Source organism: Ammospiza nelsoni, chromosome 4, assembly GCF_027579445.1.
Source record: "Ammospiza nelsoni isolate bAmmNel1 chromosome 4, bAmmNel1.pri, whole genome shotgun sequence".
NCBI classification, from domain to species: domain Eukaryota; kingdom Metazoa; phylum Chordata; class Aves; order Passeriformes; family Passerellidae; genus Ammospiza; species Ammospiza nelsoni.
In genome coordinates this window covers 71425649-71447149 of record NC_080636.1, presented here as the reverse complement: position 1 = coordinate 71447149, position 21501 = coordinate 71425649, and the positions used below count along the sequence as shown (strand labels likewise).

Genomic DNA, 21501 nt, shown 5'->3' with positions numbered 1-21501 from the left:
GTGACATGCCAGTTTTCATAAAAAGTATTTAAAGAGCAAAACATAAAGCTACACCAAAAAAGCTACGCCAAAAAAGCTACGCCAAAAAAGAATGCCTATGCCCACCAGTCTGGAAAGCCAAGTGCTTGAAGAGCAAGCACCAGGATGGAGACATAACAGCCAAACAAATGTTGTAATCACGGAATATTCTGAGCTGGAATGGAACAACTAGGATCATCAAAGTTCAACTCCTGACCCTGCACAGGACAGCCCTCAGAGGCACACCATGTGCCTGAGAGCATTGCTCAAGCACTTCTTGAACTCTGGCAGGCTGGTGCTGTGCCCACTTCCCTGGTAAGCCTGTAATACACAACATGGAGATAGTTCAGTCCTGTACAGGTCTTCAGCAGTATTTTGCCAAGAAGCATGTTTTTATAGAGAATGCACACTGGTTAAGCATGAAAAGCAGCAAAAATGTTACTTACAAAATATAATAGACTAAATAGACCCTTTCAATTATACAACAGATCCCTCTGCCTTGTAATATTACTGTTTTCATTTGAGAAATCTGGCCAGAACCACAGCTGCTCCCTCAGTTCTCCTCCTCCCCAACTCCCTTCACTGGTCCTGAGCCACACTCCATGTCTATCTGACAAAGACTTCAGCACAAAACCAAAAATACTTTGTATTCATCAGATCATAACAAAGCAAGGGTTATGCTATGAATATATTATGGGCACTACACAGAAACATGAACAATCCAGCTTTCAGGCAGCAATTGAGAAAAGGGCTATATACATGCAGACAAAGAATTGGAGTCTGAATTTGTCCTGTCCGGGTACACTCCTTTCAAGCTTTCTGAGCACTAAAGTGCTGCCTCCTTCCATTGTTTCTGAGGACTACACACAAAACATACTTTGGGAGGAAGGAAATGGGTGGTGCTGTGTTCTACAAAGGAGCAAAGAGAAGCTGTGTGAGAAAGCTGCTAATATAAGCCACAGGAAGAAGTTAACAGGGAGGAAGAATAAGCCATCTAAAGAACAAGAAGGGAGGCATGAGAAAGAGGAAAAGCACGTATGTGCTGGGAAGAGGAGAAGCAGCAAAGTGCACCCTTTCATAGTCAACAAAGCACTTAAAACACGAAAGGCTTGTTGGATCATATTCAAGAGCAATAAATACATATGTCATATGAATATGAATTTCGGTGAACTTTCTGCTATGAGCTTTCCCGAAATACAATGACTTGCCAAATGAACTTCACATGGACCAAGGCATAGCATGCAAAACCTCAGGAAGCTCGGCAATTTTGCCAACATTAACTGAACATAAAATAAAATAGAATTCAACATTCATTTGAAACTTTTACGTTCAGCCTTAATGACAGAAAGACTTCTACCAGTTTCAGGGCTGCTCAGTCTAAACATTCCACTGTGCTACTACCTCCTCTCAGGGCACAGCATCCCAGGTTTCCTTGGAAGTTGCATTACACAGGTTTTATCTCCTCTACTAAGAAGGCACAGAGTTTTTCCAAGGACAATACCAGAACCTGAATAAAACTCTTCAGCCAAGTTCTCTGCTGATGTTACTTACAGTGAAATATTCACTTATTTCAAAGGTTACCCAAGACACAAAGGCTGAACAGAATGTGTCATCAGCAAGGGTAAGAAATAAAACCAAAACAATTTTTTTGAGTAACCAGGAAAACCTATCCTCTAACCCAAACCAAAATAAGCAAACAAAACAAAGATTGACACATAAGTATATTGGAGGATAGAGAAAAAAAAATCAAAATGGACAGAACTCCATCTGAATTAGGCATTTTATTGACACAAAAAGCCAAAGAGTCTTCAACTGAATAAATACCTTGAAACCAAAATGAGTCCACAGTGCCACTATATGGCCAAGAAAGAAGAGAGCTCAGGAATAATCCATCTACAGCTATGTACTATAGCTTCTAGTTTTGAAAGAGCTAGTATTTGATACCACAAACCAAATAACAAGACCTGGTGAAGTTGTCACATGAGGAGTTACAACAGGGGACTGAAGCATTAAAAGCGTGAGAAATGTGGGGACAAACAAGTCATCAGTCTGACCTAGTATCAAAATAGAAGATTGTTTCTAGATCCTGGAGAAAATACAGAAGGGAATAAAATGAAAGGGAGGGGCAATATCAAGTAAAATAAACCACCTACCTGCACCAGAGGGAATAAACTATGTGCTGGAAGACATGGAAGTATCAGGAGAGGGACTACTGCTGGAGCTCTTGATGATCAGATTATTACCTTAATAATGAACAATAACCATCATAGCACAAATGGCTGAGAGTACAGTGTTGGAAGGGACTGACATCAGATCAGAACATTGCAAGAGGAGAATGTCATGCCGTGATAATCACAGTGACAAAACTAGAATAAAATTCAGATCAATACACAGATCATGCTTCATTTTAAGCAGCATTTTTAGACATTGACATTAAAAGAAAAGAAAAACAAACAACAAAATAAACACAACAAAACTTCACAAACAAACTGCACAAGATGCAGAGTGTATACAGAAGTTTCCACTCTACCTGTCCCGCTTAAGTTTGACTTATTCTGGAAGGACAGATAGGAAGAACATCTGGCCACTGTAAGATGTAGATACAAGAAAGGAGAGGGGAAGAGAGCTGCTCAGCCCAAAGAATGTATAATGCAAAAACTACAACCACATACAAACCAGCACATGGAGACTCAATATCTTTTGACAACCAGAGGAATGGATCAGCCTCCCAAGTAAGAAATGCAGCAACAGCACTTTTTCTCCTTAAGAGAAAAACATGTATCAAGGCCACATGAGGGTTCCCAGGACTGCCAAACCAGAACAAATCCAGTTCTACGCTGAAGTTGGAAGTAGGGCCTCCATGTGGAAGGTTGCTTTTTATCGGTGCAATTTCCTGTATTATACTTGGACTCTGACCAAAGACACCAAGGCAGAAAAGCCATCCTGGGCCTCATGGCCTACCTTCTCTTACAAAGCCACAGTTCAGAGCATCTTACTTGTTACACAAAGCTCAATAAAACTAGTTAAAAACTATTCATATTTCTTTAGTTATGAGAAAAGCCTCAAAACATATTGCATACAGCACCTAGGCGATTTACCTCTGCCACACCTATTGACCTTGGCACAAGTGGCAAAATTTTCTTGGAACTGTATCAGAAAATAACAACTACATATCAAAACAGTTTGGTAGTTACTGAGAAAGCATTTTAAACATCATTACTCCAGCGTAAGTTTCACTGAAAAAAATTAGTTTTAATAATGCTGCACTGGCTTATTTTCCAGTGCAGATATCCTAGGTAAAAAAGTGGATGCTGCAATAGTATACAATGGATTTTTTTCTATACATACATAAAATGGGGTTTTATATATATAATGTTTTTATGTACATACACAAAGGATTTCATTGTCAGCAAGGGCAACAGTGCTGCAAAGAAAATAATCCTCCTTTCACACATTAAATTATCGAGGCCAAAACTACACCTTTAAGGATCGACCTAATAAAGAGAGAAAATCCAAATTAATTCTCAAAACAAAGAGAAGACTGAGCATGCCAAGCCACCGGGTAAAAAGCTGAGGGAGCTACGAATCTACACTTAAGGAGAAGCCAGCACTTCTACTTAACACAAACTTGAGTTTTGACACAGAGAGCCAAGACTCATTTCTCTACAGAGACTGCAGTCTGTGTGTAGGCGTGTCAAGTGTCACTGTATAAATTTAATCCCAGGAAAACCAAATGTGAATGGTTTAAGATTATGCTGTTGATGGTTGCTAGTAGTTGAATATCTTAAACTAATTCCTACATACTCACCACATATAAGCAAGAGAGAACTTTAAAGGTTTTCATATTCTAGTAAAAACTCTGAATTTTCATTTATCACATTTTCAGTGGAAAACAGAAAGTAACAGATTCCACCTTACATCAGCAATAAACCTACTTTCACTCCCAGTCTTCTCTCAAAGCATGCAATTTTTAGAGACAAGACTGTAATGCTTATTTAAAGAACAATCTAGAGATAGGGGAACAAAATTATATTAATCATCTCACATGGCTGCTGTCTCCTGAGGGGGTCAATTTTGAGAGTAATTTTAACAATGTTCATATTTTCTTCAACGGGTCTGTGTTATTTAATTTATGTTAGAGAGGCTGTTGCTGCTACATAGGCTTTATTCACAGAAGTATTTTTAATGTCTCATTCCATAGCAAGGAATACATAAATATTAATACTTGCAATTAAATCATTAGTTGAATTCTCTAGAGCTGATTTTGTTTCAACTATGCAACAATCCATATGAGACAGCCTGGAAACTTACTGCATTTCCTACCAGTCTTGAAGAAAAGAGAGGGCTTTTAGTTTTGTTTCTTTTTTAAAACAAAACCATTTCCTCACCTTAGTTTGACCAAATATTTGAGTCTCAGATTTACAGATGTAAAACATGCATGCTTCTCCAAATGACCAAGATGAATCCATTGAAGCAGTACCCTCAATACTTCAGCTTTTACAGATTCGTGCTGACTCCAGTGTGCAATATACTGCATAAAGGAGTAGCCTCTACCTCAGTAAGTTTCAGGGGAAAAAAGCCATAAAATAACACAGATAATTAAATGTCATTTCTTCAAACACACAAAAAATTTCTTAGATTTCAGTTCCATTTTGGTGAATGCAACACTAAATCCCAGCAATTGGTATTTACTTGTCTGCATTTTGCGGGATCCACTCAGTAAGTACAAAATTCGTATTACAAATATGAAACCTGTTTCAGATGTCACACCAAGGCCTTTACTTCTATTGAATCAGTTGCTGTGTGATGTGTTTTTTATCATTCAGTGCATAACAAATTAAGCTATTTATATTGGATGCTATGTTGAGGATGTCTCTATATAATGTGTTCTAAAAATAGTAATTACAGTAAGGAGGTATAAACAGGAGGATAGGGAGCACTGCCTAATTCAATAATATATCAAGCACAGAGAAAAAATTGACAAATGTGCAAACACCTTAATAGTTGGTAAGAGGAATTATTTCCCTATCACTGTGCCTTTAGTACTACTGGAGGACAATCTTGTAAGTAAAATACGTAAAAATGCATTTTCATTCTACTAATGTAAAATGTAAAAACAAATTTTAATCTTTAGCTTTTGTAAATGTACCCAACAAGTATTAGCCACAGATTCACAAACAGTAGCTCCACTACACCACACAAATCTAAATATCCATAATTTCTTTCCTTATAGTGCTAGAGATTACAGTAATAAAAACACAATGTTTACAAGTCCTATATTTTCAGTGATTTTTAGCGTTCTTATGATTTCAAGTGTGGATCATTTCTAGAGCGATGTCAGGAAGACTTATTTCTAAACAGCATTTTATTGCTTCTCTTTGCATTGAACTAATTTTAGACTTGGAAACGCCACCTGCCAGGCATTTCAAAGCTCGATGGGATACGGCTGTGTATGGCTTTAGCAGTACCATTTTAAACCAGTCTTCTGCAATGCATACCATTTGAAATAAAGAATCTAGCCTCTGGGAAAAAAATAAAATCTACAGATTTAACATTGAATTAACATCAGCTTTTAATACTGGGGATGCCATTGGGTGATATTTATTATTTAACATACCTTATTCAGTAAAAACTCAAATGGAGCACCTTGCATATTTCTCCCTACTCAAATGTTAAAACAGATACTTTTACACTACTCAGAATATAAAATCAACACAATCTTACCTTTAAAACTGTTTACATTCCACATACACCTAAGTCCATAGCTTTTTTGGCATCTCGAATGTTTCTGCTAGGGATGCTCACAGTATCAGTCATTCTCATTCAGCAGTACACACAGCAAAGTTTCCAAAATTATCAGCAGCACAACTGTATATCAAGAAAAACTCCACACCAGTGGTTTGCCCACATCACTTGGCAATTTCCCTTTAATATTAATACACAGAGAAGTAAAATTTTTTCATAAATTTGTTCAAGTATGTGGAACATGTAAAATGCATAAGAATCAATATGGACTTCATTAATGTTATATTTATTTATTTTCCAGCTTCATACAAACTGGATGTAGAAGCATAAACATAGTACATTTCTACCATTTTCAACAAAAATATAACCAATATGTACAATTATTGTATTAAAAATACAAAAGGATACAGACTCCACCAATGTCTTTCTAAAAGACATACAGGTACAAGTAGTATCAAAAGTATGAGGAAATCACCAGTTAATTGTACATTCTGCACTTGACATCACAGAGCGAACTGAGATTAGCAGTCCCTATGGTCTACAATTACTTAATGCTTATATAACATTTGTGCAACTTGTGATAGAGCTAGGATTTTGTATTTCTATATGCACATGAGGTCCATAGCCTTGAGAATAAAACTGGCAAATAATGCATATTACATGTAAAATTACAAATGCATAATTGACAATGTTATATATAAGCAAATAGACAAAAGCTATGATTACTGGAGAGAGAATTAAATAAAGCACTGACATTTGTTTGATACAGTGAAAAAACACTGCAATTTGATCTTTAAAAGTTGAAGCTATTTACGTTTATCTACTGATCAATATGATCAGCTGAGTTCAATGGAAAAAAAAAATATCCAAGACCAGCAGTTCCTCACATTTGAGTACTACTCGGATTGGCAGCCTTCACTTCTCCGGAGTCTGTGCAAAAACAACACAAAAATAGAGGGGAGGGTCATTTCAGTCATTATAGGGTTAATAGCAGCTGTGAGCAGGTGGTTGCTACACATTGGCCTTCTCTACACATGCAGTGTTCCATGAAGCCATTAACAGTTGTGACTATTTCTGCATTGCAAAGGCTGGCAAATCTAACTGTGTTATCTTTATTTTTTTTACTTAAAGGCTCGATTATCCCCTAACGTCAAAGTCAATAGATGGAGGTTATTAGATCAGTGTTAACAGCTGACACAAGCTGTGCCATCCCATCTTGCCTTCACTGCAGTGTTATCCAGTTAACTTTTATTTTAATATAACTACTATATAGTTTAAAAATAAAAAGCATATAACTTAACAGTGGGGTTGCCATCTGTCTTATTACAATGGGACACTTTTTTTTCAGCATGCCATCCTGTATTCCACAAAGCACAGGTATGAGACATACTGTGTCCTCTTGATCACTGACCAGCTGTGTTTCTGCATTTACACCAGACCCATATGAGGATGCTATTAACACTAACATATACAAACTCGTGAAGATTCCAGGGTGGGGCACATTAAGAGCAAAGCCAGGTAGTCAAGGAAAGGCTGCATCCTGCAACCTCTGCCTTCCCTTCTGCCCTGCTCAGCCACGTGATAGCAATATTCTTCCAGGAGCTCAGGCTGGCAACCCTACTTACAGGTGTGAAATAATACTGTAATTACTATTAAGATGCACTATTTGATCTCCCAAACACAAACATACAAAATTGTAACAAAGGCATTGTAAACAAGCAAATAAGCACTGCCTCCTTGAAGGATCTCAAAGCAATTTTCTCTTTGTAGGTTCAAGGCCAAATGTAATTTGACAACTAACTTATCTCATTATCCTAATGAGACTAAGTGCTAGGATTGTGATTAAAATCTAAAAGGAAGATTTCAAAAAACCCTTCCAGGCATTGGGAAGTGCAGCCAGAGTTAATCATCCTGATGTGATGATCTTGGAATTTGGAATGATACTGTGTGATGTGGCAGACAGCGACAGTGGTAGCTTGGAGATTGCTGCACTGTGCATTTCAAGCAACACAGTTTGAAAAGTGCCAGGGCGATTTCTTCACAGTATTTCACATGCAAGGGGAGAGGGGACAGAAGGGGGAGGGGCAGAGGAAGAAGCCCCATGCTGCTTTAAGGCAGGGAAGGAGGCAAATAGGTCCACCATCCTTTAATCATAGTTCCAAGGCTCCTATTCTAGGGATGTCTTCTTGTGCTCTCCTTTAAGGTGGCTCACTCTGGATCCAGAAAAGTCCAAGTCTTAGACAGCAGAGACTTGTTCATCTTCTGCAAACATAAGAGAATAAGGGAAAATAGAGTTTAGTTTATAAAGAACAAGACTGCTACTGAATGAAACAAGCTGTGCATGCAACAACAACTGTATGTATGGTGCTCATGTGTTCTCAATTTCATTGTGTAGGTATATATACTTTAAAACAATCTAAATTTCAGTACATTTCAGGTCTCATGAGACGTATTCCTTTGGAATTTTGATCTTGAAGAAAAAAGGACATGCTTAAACTAAGCTAGATGCAGTTATTCATCCTGAAGAGCACAACAGATACTCCTAGATATCTAACAGCTTCAGAAAGGCATCTGACATTTTCCCCTAATTACATCTTCAATTTAGTCATCATTAGCAGAAACAATTAACATTCTCTGTCATGGTAACTCTCAAAGTTTGTGGCAATTCAGTTAAGGTAGACTTCATTTTTTTCCCATCATGTTCAACTGCAAAGTTCATCCTGCACCTAAAACCTTAGTAACTAAGCAGTTAGAGGGAGAAAGGGAATGTTAGTCTATCATTAAGCAAAACAAAGCATTCACGTGAGTGATATTGGCACCACCCTGCCTAAATTTTGAGGACCTAAAGCTGCAATCCTGCTACACTAGCTCTCCATGGAAAAACATCACAGTTGAGCTAAAGCATAAAGATGCAGACACATTTGTAGGAGCAGCAAGGTAGCGAGGCAGCAGTGGGCTGATCATGTGAAACGGAGTGGCACACTCAGTGCTCACAGTGTAAAGAGCTTCAGGTAGAATGTGAGCAACTATCCAAATAAACCTGAGCAACAGTGCTCTGTGGGGTGGATGGTCAAGTATTCTGTAGACCAGGATACTTTTCTGATCGTTAAATACATGCTTAATGTGGAAAATCATGGCAGGCAGGGCTGTACAAGGTGAACATAGGCACCTCCAGAGAAGCCAACTGCTTGGTTGCTCAAGATTCAAGTGGACCTATGTTCCAAATTTTAAATTGCATTTAGGATGAACTGAATTCCTTCCCTTCCAAAAAAGTTAACAAATAGCAAGTTTTGAAATGAACTAAAGTTCAAATTATGGCAAGATTTGTGTAATTTGCTTTGTGTCTGTGAAAGCACTGACCCTTTTTGCATGCAGCACACTCAAAATCTAACAAGTAGAAATTTACCATCTTCCTCTGTGGAAAACCCTTGAGATGGATAGTGAGCAAGACGTGGGTCTGACTCATTTGGTTTATGCCACTGAGGTTTGTTCACGGGCCTGCCAGTTGAGTGGCCGTGCGGCTGCTGCTGTGGCGTTGCTGTCCCATGAGTCTCACATGTCCGTGCCACCATTCTAGACCTCTGAAGGGCCACATTGTAGTCTGGAGGCTTCCTGGTTGGATGGGAGCCACCTTCTGCAAACTCAGCAATAGGTATTCCTACATAGCCGGGAGGAGTTGGAGGTGGTTCCCGGTATCGACCCTCTTTTCTTGCTGCAGGAAAAACAACAGGTGATTGTTAGAGACAGCATGAGGAACATGCTCAAAGGAAAACAGACAGGTAAAAGCTAAATAAATATCAATCAACAGCCCAGGAACAGAAACTCTGAATGACAAAGGTTAACTATCATATGCTAGACAAAGACTTGTGAAAAATAAATCAGTCAAGAAAATACAGAACATACAACATACACAGGATATAGCTATTCTTCCAGCAGTGAAGCATTAGTCTAACAAAAAATCATCAAATTTCATGGGGAATTTGTTCAAACTTCCCAACTGAAGCTGTTCCACCAATTATATACAATAAAATGTACAATGATCAAAGCAACACGGAAGACTTAGGAGTCCACAGAAATAATAAACATCAGGAATTTTGGCACCTCTCCATGTGCATGATTACCTTAATTCTGGAGATGGATGAAATTTTTAGTCTATAAAAACTTGCATCCAAGAGCTCATCTCTTTTGTTTTTAGCATCTTGGAGGGGAAACAAGAAATACATCTGATACATTATTTTCTTCCTACAAATCTTACTATTAATGAGGCATAAGCTACAACTCCAAGAGGTCAGGAAGAGAAGTGGGCTTCATCATTGTACTATTTGCATGCACTGCTGCCTGCAGCCCCTATGGTTGTAATCTCTTTGCAAAATCAAAATTGAAAGCATTCCCATAAGAACAATGGCTGAGTATGATTTTATCTAGGAGATGGAAAGACCACCACCTAGTCTGGGGATTTCATGGAGATGTAACTTTTTACCTGAACAAGGCTTAACTCAGGCCATACTGAGAAGCCCTCTCAGAGAGAACTTTAAAGGAAAAAATATCAGTTAAGAATCCTAAGCATCTGCTGGGACACACAGCAGATAGGCAAAAGTCTCTGTTTCAGAGTTAAGTACTTCGAGAAATCAGCTGGGACTTTGATACTGAACACTTATTGTGGGCCCAGCCTTTTAATATCTGACCACTTCAATGACACACCTTACAAATGCAGCAGGAAAAACCACTGACACAGCCAATTTACTTTGCACATCTTGTCAAACACTGTATATTCTTGCATAAGCGCTGATGACAACACCACCCTGCATCAGGCAGGATGATTTGACTGAAAGGGCAGTACAAGCTTAAAATGGACTGGTGCTACTTGGATGCAAATTTTTATAGACTAAAAATAAATCCTTGGTATTACGACAAAACCAAACATTTTCCAGTAGAGTCTATTTCTTGGACAAAGAAATAGACTGTTTAACTGAGCAAACCAGCATGAAGATGTTTCTGAGAAACTTTATTCAAAGATTTCTGAAAATAAGAAGTTCTATAGAAAAACTCTATTGTAGAAAAATTCTATTGAAATACTGCAAGACATCAATTAAGTACAAAAGAACTATGTACACCAGTGGGTTCTCTGGGACAGTGATACACAGAGTTACATTTGCAGGACAGTTAGTTAATAGTAGTGAAGGGCATGGAATTGTGTTGGTTTGAATTTGCAGGTGTCTTTAATGTTCTTTCAAGTCTATAAAAATGCATTGGCAAGCATTGCCTTGAGAGGCAAGTTTGGAAGCACACCTGTTACACATTCTGGAGGAAACCAAGGGTATCAAAGAGTAAAATTGGAGATTGGCACGAATCCATTCACCTTCTTCCTCTTGATACCCCAGGGATTTAGACCTGCACCCAAGCTTTGAGGCAAAAGGCCACTGCTAAGCAATATACTCAGGCAGAAAATGGAAAAGCTGTTTATCACAGTGGTCTCAGCATGACCTCAATCTGGCAGACATTCAGCTGTGTCAGCAAAAAATGGCTTTTAGATAGTTCTTCATGCTAACCTGACAAAAGGCAAAGTGAGGCGGAATGAAAACAAGAAAAGAGGCAAAAATTCAGAGGTATTGGATGGCCCACACATTAGGATGCATAGAAGGAACAATATGATAAAAATGTTAAGCTCTGCCGAAGACACCTTCATACTAATTTATACATTATCTGATCTTTCCATTATTAAATGCAGAGAAAAGTATTTCAGCTCTAACTTCTTTGAAACCTCTTCAGTTTCAGCAGTATAAAGAAACATTTCAGTTGGTATTTAAGCACAAAGGGATCCCATTTCAGAAGTAAGGAATATTCACAATTATCCGACAAGTCACACAAAGGTATAACGTAAAACACTTAAATCAGGCCACATTTACTAAGACTTCTAAATATAGCCTTATGGAGCCTTACTGTGATGAGAAATTCAAATTTTGGTACTGACATCTAAATACATCAACCTTTCAGAATACTGCCCAGCAGTTGAGCTAGTTTTTTGATGTATGGCAGGCTCTCTTGAAACACAAAGGCACTGCCAGAACTGAGAATCAACAATAAATGATATTTTCTTTTCCCTAGCAATAAATGCTTAGTTAAAGGGAAAAAATTAAGAGAGACTAGAAAATGTTCAGTTTTGCTTTAAAAACTGAAAAAAAGAAAATAAAAACAGACAAAAGAAATGCAGAACAATATGAGAAAACTTAAGCAAATGAATTAAAATACTTCATGGCAAATGAAACTTAACTTACCAACAAGCCCCTTGGTACTACTTGATGCTGCTGCTGCGTGGGCAGGGACAGGAGCTGGCTTTGTCTCCTCTGCTGGTACAGATGTTATGCTACTGGTTTCAGCTTCAATCGAAACATCCTTCCCACCCCTCCGCTTTATGGTACCTGTGTCACCCTCGGAGTCCTCTCCCCAGTATCCTGTGGAAGATGCCCAGCTCGCTCTGGACTGTGCTTGATCAAGGCCCTCCCTACCTTGACTTTGCCTGCCATACTTTGCGCCATGGTCAGGGAACATCAGCTGGTCCATGTGGCCGCCTGAGGCCCACAGTCCCGCCCCATCGCCTGAACTATCAAAATGAGCGTGTCCGAAAGGCAGCGTCTCCCAGCTCCTCTGGTGCTGGATTGTCTGGATGTTGTCATGGGAGCCACTCGAGCAGGAAGTCCAGCTCCCACGGCCGCTGTCAGCTGCGTCGAGCGAAGCTCTGTCCCCCTGGTCCTGTGACAGCTCTTCTGTACTAGGAGAAGAAAGTACAGTTGCTCCAGCATACAGGCCTCTGGTCTCTGACAGCGGTGCGTATGAGCTGGATACACATTGATGAGGGGGACAAAAAATCCAGTGTTGGAATTGGGAATCATGAACAGGACGCACAAAGAAACAAACAAAGAAAAACAAAACATGGTGTGGGGTTGGACTAGGCGACCTTCATGACATTTTAAAGGCCCCTTTTTACCCAAGACATTCTATGATTCTATGATGGAAGATTTTGATGCACTTGACAGTACTTATTGTTTGCATGAATGGCTAATTCAATTTTGAGGATATAACACTTTTCTTTCAATAAAACAAAAACAAATGCAAACAAACAAAATTGGACAGATAACTTGCTGAAGCCTTACACTTCAGCAGTGTAATTTCAAAAGGTAAAATCTTAACTTCACAACAGCCCTTTAAGACAGGCAAACCACACAGACACACATACAGAGAAACAGAGTTGTTCTACTGCTTTTCCAGTCATGCTGAGCAAATGGTTCAAAAGCTAGAAACAGAATTTAGCAGCAGCTGGCTGATATTCAGAGTGAGATTTCAGATTTTTTTTTTCTGCTTAGGAAACTGTAAGAGCTAACTTTTCAACATTTTCTGCAAATGGAAATGTATTTCAACCTTATTTTTGGAAACACATGCTACTTCATAGAGCAAGTATGTTTTCTGTAGCCTTTCAGTGATTAAGTGAGCCTGACATGATCCCTTACACAGCAGCAGATAAAACCAACAAAGTGTCACTTTTGCTTAGCAGATATCCAGACTCCTGGGACGTGCTCTTCCAGGGCACCTTCCTATGCAGACTAGAACCCTCTTATTCCAAAAATTTAAGACATCTGCATAAAGAATTTGCATAGCCTGAGATTCCCAGAGCTGAACTACAGCAGTTTTGGAACAGGTCTGCCATTCAAAGACCCTGCAGGATTAAAACCCCAGAAACCATTCAGAGGACTGAAGCATCCAAATAACAGTTCCAAAAAAAAAAAGTAAGTGGAGACTAAACAGAAGCCAGAGCTCCAATTATTTTCACACCAAGGCTCACTGCTAGAGATTTAGAGAACTCCACACAGCACTAGCTTCCCCACCATTACAGAAGTTAATTACCTAGAAAATTACTAGAAAACCAGCAGCGCAATGTGAATTTTAGCTTCCAATTATTGTTGACTAGAAGAGATATTTGGAGTAAAATATTTTGGAGTTAGACAGATATGCACTTTTCCATGAAGCAGACTGGAAAATTGCTAGCTATTTCTGTTCTCAGTTTACCTCTGAGTAATTGTTTGAATATCTCATCTAATTCAGTTAATTTCCCATGGAGAAAGCAGGCTAGGATACTATCCTGCCACAAAGTGGACAATCTACAGCACCACTGAAATGCTCAGATGGTAACATCTACTGAGGTGAAGTCTTGCTGCTTAGACCTCATCACTCACTCAGGAGTACAAAACCTTTTCTTGGTAGCAATGGAGCATTATCACAAAATGAAGCACTGAAGTAGTGATTTTTTAAGAGCAGAGGAGAAAAAATATTTGAGAGATACAGGGAAACTTATATGAACAAATATACACTCCACATGCACACTATATGAAAGTATAATGTAAGTAAGCACAAATAAAATTCTTACCCTAAGCTGTATTGATCTGGTTCAATCATGATTCTTCTATCAATCCTTCCCACACCAAGATTTGTCTCCACAATGCTGACAGAATGCCTCTGTCTCCTCTCATCATGCAGGGGGACTGGCATAGAGTCAAAAGAGGAATTGCTGACAATACTAGATCTGGAAGAAATTTCACTGTGACCAGAATCGGAGAAGTTATCCACAGTGCTGCTTGGAGCCAAAGTGTAGCCTGCAAAGGGAACATGGTGTTAATCAGACTCTCCAAGATGCCTGCTCAGTTCTTGTCAGGCCACTGGCAATAATGCCAAAAAAACTGGCACTAAAACAAAGATACCATTACACTTACACAGCACTGCAAAAGATAAAGAGCAAAACTGACACTGTCTTTGGTATCTTAATCAGATACAGGATTGTGGGAACATGTACTACTCATTTACAAACCAACTGCTCTCCTCTTCTAAATTCTTTTCAAATTCATCATCATATCCTCACATTATGAAATATTACTTCAAAAATCTCAAAATCTGACTGTACATAGACACTGTCTCCAAGACTGGAAGGAAAGAGATCTCTGGTTGAGTTTACTGCTTAAAGTAATCCCAGAGACTCTCCCATACAGTCTTTTTATTCTGCAAAGCTACACTACAGCGATAAACAGATACATGAAGACCAGATGTCTGGGCTGACTGCTTATTACATATATTAGCTGAGAGAGGGGCAGGTTTTCAAGGTTTTTTTGTGATACTTGACTCGCTAATTAATTCCAAATTCCATACTGCCGGAATTATGGTGAAATTTGGAGGTAGGTAGCACTGACATAGCCTGACCGAGACAAAATCTGCAAATCCCATCATAGAAGCAAATTCAGCAAATTCAGCCTTTCCTTCAGTATTAAACAAATTGTGCTGAATGTTCTTGCCAGCTAAGTTAAAGATCATTAAACACATCCACAAGTCACCACAGTTTTCATATTTTGCTTTCACTCTAATCCTAAGTGGCAGAATTACTTCAACTGATCTACCCCAATTCACTTGCTGAGAACTAATGCAGGGAATTAATGCTGTCATTTTTATCTGAAAGAACATACCATTAGCTTCATGTAACCATCAAACCAAGGATGTGTTTTTAAATCATGTTTATGATTTGCTTTTTGAAGAAATAAAGTGCTGTTCACACTGAGTCAAGTACAGAATTCCAATTCCTTTTTCAAAAAATGCATAGACCTGACCATACTTATAAAAGTTCACTCTTTGCTAATGTAGTATTTGGGAGAAATAATGATGACAGCTTACAAGGACTCAAGATAACATATCCTCTACATATTATCCTCCTCCATCTGACCTTAGTAAATAACACTTCAATAGAAGTCACTTCAGTCCCAATGTATATTTGACCATAATGCTCTATTATGTAGCTGTAAACTAAACTTTTATGCTATCCTGAAAAGAGAACAACTTAGAAGTTACATGCAATACCTCTAGCCCACCATATTTCCAAAGAGTGGAAGTACACTTAAATTACAGGACAATGCCTCCTGTATTTTGTCAATTCATAGCCAGAACTACAACTACCACGAAAACAACATGAAAATAGTTTTGTTTTTTTTTAAAATCTCTTTAAAGTCCTAAATTCACTTTAAAAAATAACTCTGTGAAATTACTTTAAAATATCTTGGTCAAGAAAGCTCCAATGTATAATATCATTCCTCAAAAATTCATCCACATGGTTTAAATAATCAGGCTGCTATTAAAATATTTTGTAGTATAAAATATAAATTACAATATTAAATATTCTGATTTGAATTCCAAATACCTTAAGCCTTTCTATCATATGTAGGTCACATCCCATTCAGATGCATGACAGAGCAAATAATTCCTCTGATAGACCAGTGTGGTCAGTGCTGTACAAAGATTTTAAGTTTCAACCTGCACATCCCTCCACTGAAGGCAGGAAACACTCATCACTGGAATATTTTTGTCAGAAGCAGCTGCAGTCAGAGTGACCTGCAGCATCAAATCCTGTATCATACCAGGTTATCTATTCTGGCTTTTGCTCACCAGAGGGCTTTCAGGTACCCTTGAAATCAGGTTCACAGGTACCTTTCACACATCCCACTCTGCACTACATTTTCTGCCCTCTAGCTGACCGTACGTGACAAAAATAGGAGCAGCAGAATTTAATGTCCAAATTCTCTCTCAGAAGCTTCCAAAGTCCATGAGCTTCAAGAAACAGGATAAGAAATATGGAACATCTACTACCTTTCCTTGGAGAGCTCTGTGGTGAAGTAGGGGGAGAAGAGAGCTGTGAAGATGCACTTGAGACAGCGTCTTCAGATTGTTTCTTGTGGCGATCCAAACTTCCTTCTTCTGATAATGAAAGGATTTTCTTTAAAGCTTGTGGGGAGTTAATGCCTTTAGGTAAGAATTAAAGTAGGCAGATGTTAAGTCCAGTATAAATACATATTGATGTATGTTATATAATTATATATTCTATATTATTATATATTCATTATATATTATATAATTATATAATAAGTTATATTTCACAATGCATTTACAGAGCAGACACCCCACAGGAAGGAAAAGCTACATATTTTTCCTGTATATTTCTGAGTTCCTGACACCATGTTAAATGAAGCAAAATGTTAAAACATATTCCTGTTTAAAATATAGTGCTTTATTTCTGCATATTAGCACAGATGATCTTTCATTCTGGCCACTCTTTAAGATAAATACTTTGCCACAGAAAACATGAAGATTTGATGTTGCAGAATACTGCCTCAACATATAATTGAGGATATGCATAGGAATGGTTACTGAGAAACTTGAACTAAAATTAGCTTAAATACAGACACCCACCCATCTCACTGGTTAGTGAAGATTTATATAGTAAGAAGTCAAACTGCTCTCCTGTTTCTTTTCTATTCAGAGTAGCATAGGAGGTCAAAGGAAGCAGGAAAGAAAATTAATAAGGATTAGGCTTATGAAACAAGGCCATCCTGCAGCTGCCTTTCTCTCTCATTTTTGAGAACTCTCTCTGCAGCAGCTTATTTTGGGAAACTACAGAGTAAAAACATCCTGAAGATGATGTATGATGTAAAGATCTAGGACATCAGGAATAGCTTTTCCCAGACCACATTTACTCATCTTTCTCTTCCCCTCCCCTCAAAGATCCACCCTGGGACAGCCTCATAAGTGAAGACAGAGTTTCTCTGACAGTTTTGCCAATGTTTGTGGTATAGGTTATTTCCAAGCATTCATGGACTTTTATCTTTGATCTGTTGGATCACAATCCTGCTATCAATAATTCACAGCTGCCTGATCATCCTAACCAATCAGTTTTCAGAAACTTTGCCACTATGAGCAAAAAATTGCAGTCTATGAAGCTTCAAAGTCCTTTCAAGATTAAAATTTAATGGTAAAAATCAACAAGATCTAGATGAATATTGAATTGTTTCTTGCTCATTTTGCTGCTTCTGATGCTTTCTTGCAGCCTAAGCAGTGCATAGGTTTTCCTAAGCAGAGGAAAACCAATAAAAAGTGAAATCAGAATTAAGTTCTTGTGCAATAACCATCATGAAAAAGGAAGGGCAATTATGCTACATATATTTCCTAGGGATTATGGTAACAGTATTACCATACTTGTGATTTAAAGAGTTTATTAATAGTGCATATATGTTTCGTGCACGTTTGGACACAGATTTGGAAATCAGAAGAAGTTCCTACAGTCTGATGCCTTTCTGTAGAATATGGAGGCAGCAACAACTGCGTAACAACAATAAAAAAGCAGAAGGGAGTAGAAGTCAAAGGGACAAATGTCAATGTGAAAGTTCAGACCCACATTTCCAACAGGACTGCCAGTTTGAGCAGGTCTCAATTGCACCTTAAAACTCTAACTTGTGAAGAGACACCAAAACTTCTGAGGCATCTCAAGAAGTCCAGGTCCCTACTTCCTCTAGAAAATTTAAAGCAAGATCCAAAAGCAAAGAGTAAGAAATATGTATTCTTCCTAGCTGCTAGTAATAGGTAATTACTTACACTGATTAAATTGACAGGATGCTTTCCCAAGATTTTTTCCTTTCCATTTCTAGAGAACTATGCCCAGACACTGCACGAACAGATATAACCTGCATATCACGTTACCAGAAATGGAAGCCTGAACCTTATTTGATTAAAAATGTCTTCCCTACATAGGCAAACAAACTTCAGAAAATTAAACCAAGTTCTCCCTTGTTCTACCTACCAAATGGTGGCAGGTCTTTGACTGGCACCTTCTTGCGAGAGGGGTAGAGAGACACGGCTGGGACCTGCAGGGCTTGGTTTACTTTGTGCTGCTGCTGCACCTTCTGCTGGATGCCTGCCCGGGGAGCCACTGGTGACGTTTCAGATTTCCCAGATCGCTTGTCTCCCGCGTTCTTCGGCACTTGGCAAGAAAGGGGACAAAACTCTGAATGACTGCTAGCCAAGGACACAGTGGTGTTTTAGCCTGAGCTGTGCAAAGCCCTCTGATTAAAAATTAAAAGATGCTGAAATACTTGTCCAATTAATACAGCATATCATCTTTAGACAGAAAAGATGAAGAGGAAAAGAGAGGGATATATAACTCCATTTAAAAGATGTGCATTATCAATTATCAATGAATGTTTTCTTTCTCAAAATAAAGCTCTGATAAATGACCACTGTTACAAAAAACATGAACAGAAGTTATACTGGGCTATCATAAGGACTACAATTGATTCAGAGCAGACGTGTAACTACTTTTTTTTTGCTACCCTGCAGGACAGGAAGGGCACAACATATAACATTTCTTAAAATCAAAACGAAATGGATATTCAGGATAAGTTTCCCCTCTGCTGCCCCAGGTATCTCTGAAACACCTGGACATAAGAAAATCCCCTACTCCCTCAGAATAACCATATCGTTATTCACACTAAAGCCTCAGTATATCAGAAATACAGAAGAACTTTTGACTCCTCTGTATCCTCTGTACATACAAATCTAAAAAGCCATTGTGCACTTCATTGTGACATCATCTTAAAGCCTTATCACCTGTATATATACTATGTCTCTATCCTGTTAATCCACAAGATTATTTCCTTAGGATTCATAGATGTTCAGCAGTTGAAAATGACTAGATAAATAATTTTCAACTTTATTGTCTAGTTACTGTTCCCAATTGATTCACTGAACTAGAAAAAGAGTTATATTGAACAGCTTTCTTGAAATCCCCAACAAATGACAATGCTCACATGTGTTTGTGGCTGGCTCACACTGCAGAGAGAGTGTCTGAAGGCTCTCTTCATCCATTTCCAGATCCAAGTTTGAGAGATACTGCTTCACTTTCCGTGCCATCTGAGCATCTTCATAGAGCTTTTTAGCATTAAGAAAGGAGCTGCGACGGACCCGCTTTTTATGCCCCCCTGCTTGTGCAACATCCAGCACAGCTGCGTTGGCACTGCCCTGGCTGAGAGACCTGCAGTGAGGGGGGCAGAGGGGGAAGAAAGAGAGCAAAGGTGTGACTTAGTCCAACATGGTATCGCCCGACAAACGTGAAACGTGCAAGAGATTGCATGAATGTCAGTCTATGTCAAAGCTCACATGCCTCATTCCAGTAAGTCAAACAGCTGTAACAGACAGAAAGATGAGGGCCAGGAAATCTTTTTACTTGGTTACAGGCACTATTTTAATGGCACAGATATTTTAACCTATTTTGCTCCAGCTAGGCACTAACACTTCAGACATCCAGAAAAGCATTCAAGGTAGCTCTCTCACATAAGCCATCTACTGAGAGGACTGGAGCATTAGGAAAAGCTCATGCAGTAAGGCAGTGCTGACAGAAGACTATAGGTGAGGTTTAAATTCAAATACATAACAAGGAGGCATTTTGAAAGCCCTCTGTGTTTTAAATCAGACTGTATACAAAATGTACAGCTCAGTTTTACAGAATGGAACTTTTGGGTAGCTTGCAAGACTGAAGAGAATTTTGTGAAATCAAATGATCGGCTAGTTCATGATGAAATAAATGTCATGCACATTTCAATGTATGTATATCTACATGAGCACTATGCATTGATCCTGAATTATTAAGGTAAAAATGATGGCTAATTGTAATATGAAAGTAAGTGAGTGAAGCAGATACTGTGAGTTTTAACTTTTGAATTTGATTGTGATAATTGTTTAATAGGTATAAGGAAATTAACAGCTATTTTCAGCTGTTGCAACCTTGTCATTTTGTAATTTCATTTTGACCAAAAGTCTCTTCCTTCAGCAATTTAAACTAGAGGTGGGAAAGAACACTCCACTTCTACCTATTACACTTAAAAATAATTTACAGCCTCTATGTTTTAATCTCAAATCAAATGTATTGTCAGTAAAAAAGGGTTACAAAAGAAAAAAATGTCAAAGCACCAGAAAATTAAAGATAGCAAGTAGGAAAAAATGCAAATGGTAAAGGAAGAATGATTGTTGGTGTGTGTTGTCTCCAACCACTTACCCCAAACTCCTCCATTTCTTCTTCCTGCAAGTGAGAGCCAGGAAGAATAAAGCATGGGTTTAAGAAGAGACAGAGAAAGATCACAAGCTCAGAAAGAAAAGACCAGACCTCAGGACAAGCAGTTCTGGAAGCCCACAAACATTAAAAAGAGCCTTGACTTGGGCATACAATCAGGTATTACAAACTCTTCTAGCTTAAATTAAGAAAAAAGAGTATGCAATAAGCTTGTCAAATATGAAGCCAGAGAACATTCACTCCATGTTTTCTAACACAAGTAGATACAGATACATTACCATTTCTACTAATAATCCAAATTATAAGGCTGACACCCATTGATATTTCAACTGGACTAATAGATAAGTTTTCAAGACAGTTTCTCTCCCTCCCACAGATAGAATCTCATTTTTTTGATGTGACCATCAACTACAGAATAGTAAGAAACATTTTAGAATGTATCAGTAACCACAAAATGTAATGGTTTCTTCAGTTTTAGACCACCACATCAGGCTGGTCAATTGCTAACACAAAAAATTCATACTGCTCCAACAGAAGGGGCACATAAAAGTCCCTCTTGCTGCCACCCAGCCTTCTCCCAGCTGGGGAAAGCTCTGCCTGGTACAACACGCTTACCTTGTTCTAAACATGAGAGCAGGATCCATGTTCACGGACGCCATGCGGCCCACATGGCGTATCTCCTTCGCAATCATCCGCAGCTTCTCAAAATTCACCAGGCCCTCCACTTTGGAATCATTTCCTACAACCAACAACATCAGTCATCAGGCAGGAAAGTTACTTTTCCTCAGCTAGTAAAAGGTGATATACTTCTGCCT

General features: G+C 38.5%; 1 protein-coding gene across 7 annotated transcripts in view; it reads right to left on the bottom strand.

Moving 5' to 3' along the window:
- Nucleotides 1-5927: 5927 nt before the first annotated feature.
- The window catches only part of RAPGEF2 (Rap guanine nucleotide exchange factor 2), a 185028-nt gene continuing 169454 nt past the window's right edge, over nt 5928-21501 (bottom strand). For 5 of the 7 annotated variants that reach the window (XM_059470295.1, XM_059470296.1, XM_059470298.1 and 2 more), the window contains 9 exons: nt 21302-21425; nt 20672-20695; nt 19428-19651; nt 18422-18601; nt 16438-16590; nt 14183-14408; nt 12039-12598; nt 9170-9475; nt 5928-8025 (listed from right to left, as the gene is read on the bottom strand). In XM_059470295.1, the coding sequence (XP_059326278.1) occupies nt 8000-8025; nt 9170-9475; nt 12039-12598; nt 14183-14408; nt 16438-16590; nt 18422-18601; nt 19428-19651; nt 20672-20695; nt 21302-21425 (1823 nt within the window). In that variant the 3' untranslated portion in view covers nt 5928-7999. Of the gene's footprint in view, nt 8026-9169; nt 9476-12038; nt 12599-14182; nt 14409-16437; nt 16591-18421; nt 18602-19427; nt 19652-20671; nt 20696-21301; nt 21426-21501 lie in introns of those variants that run through there. The other 2 variants (XM_059470297.1, XM_059470301.1) reach the window with 2 other exon arrangements.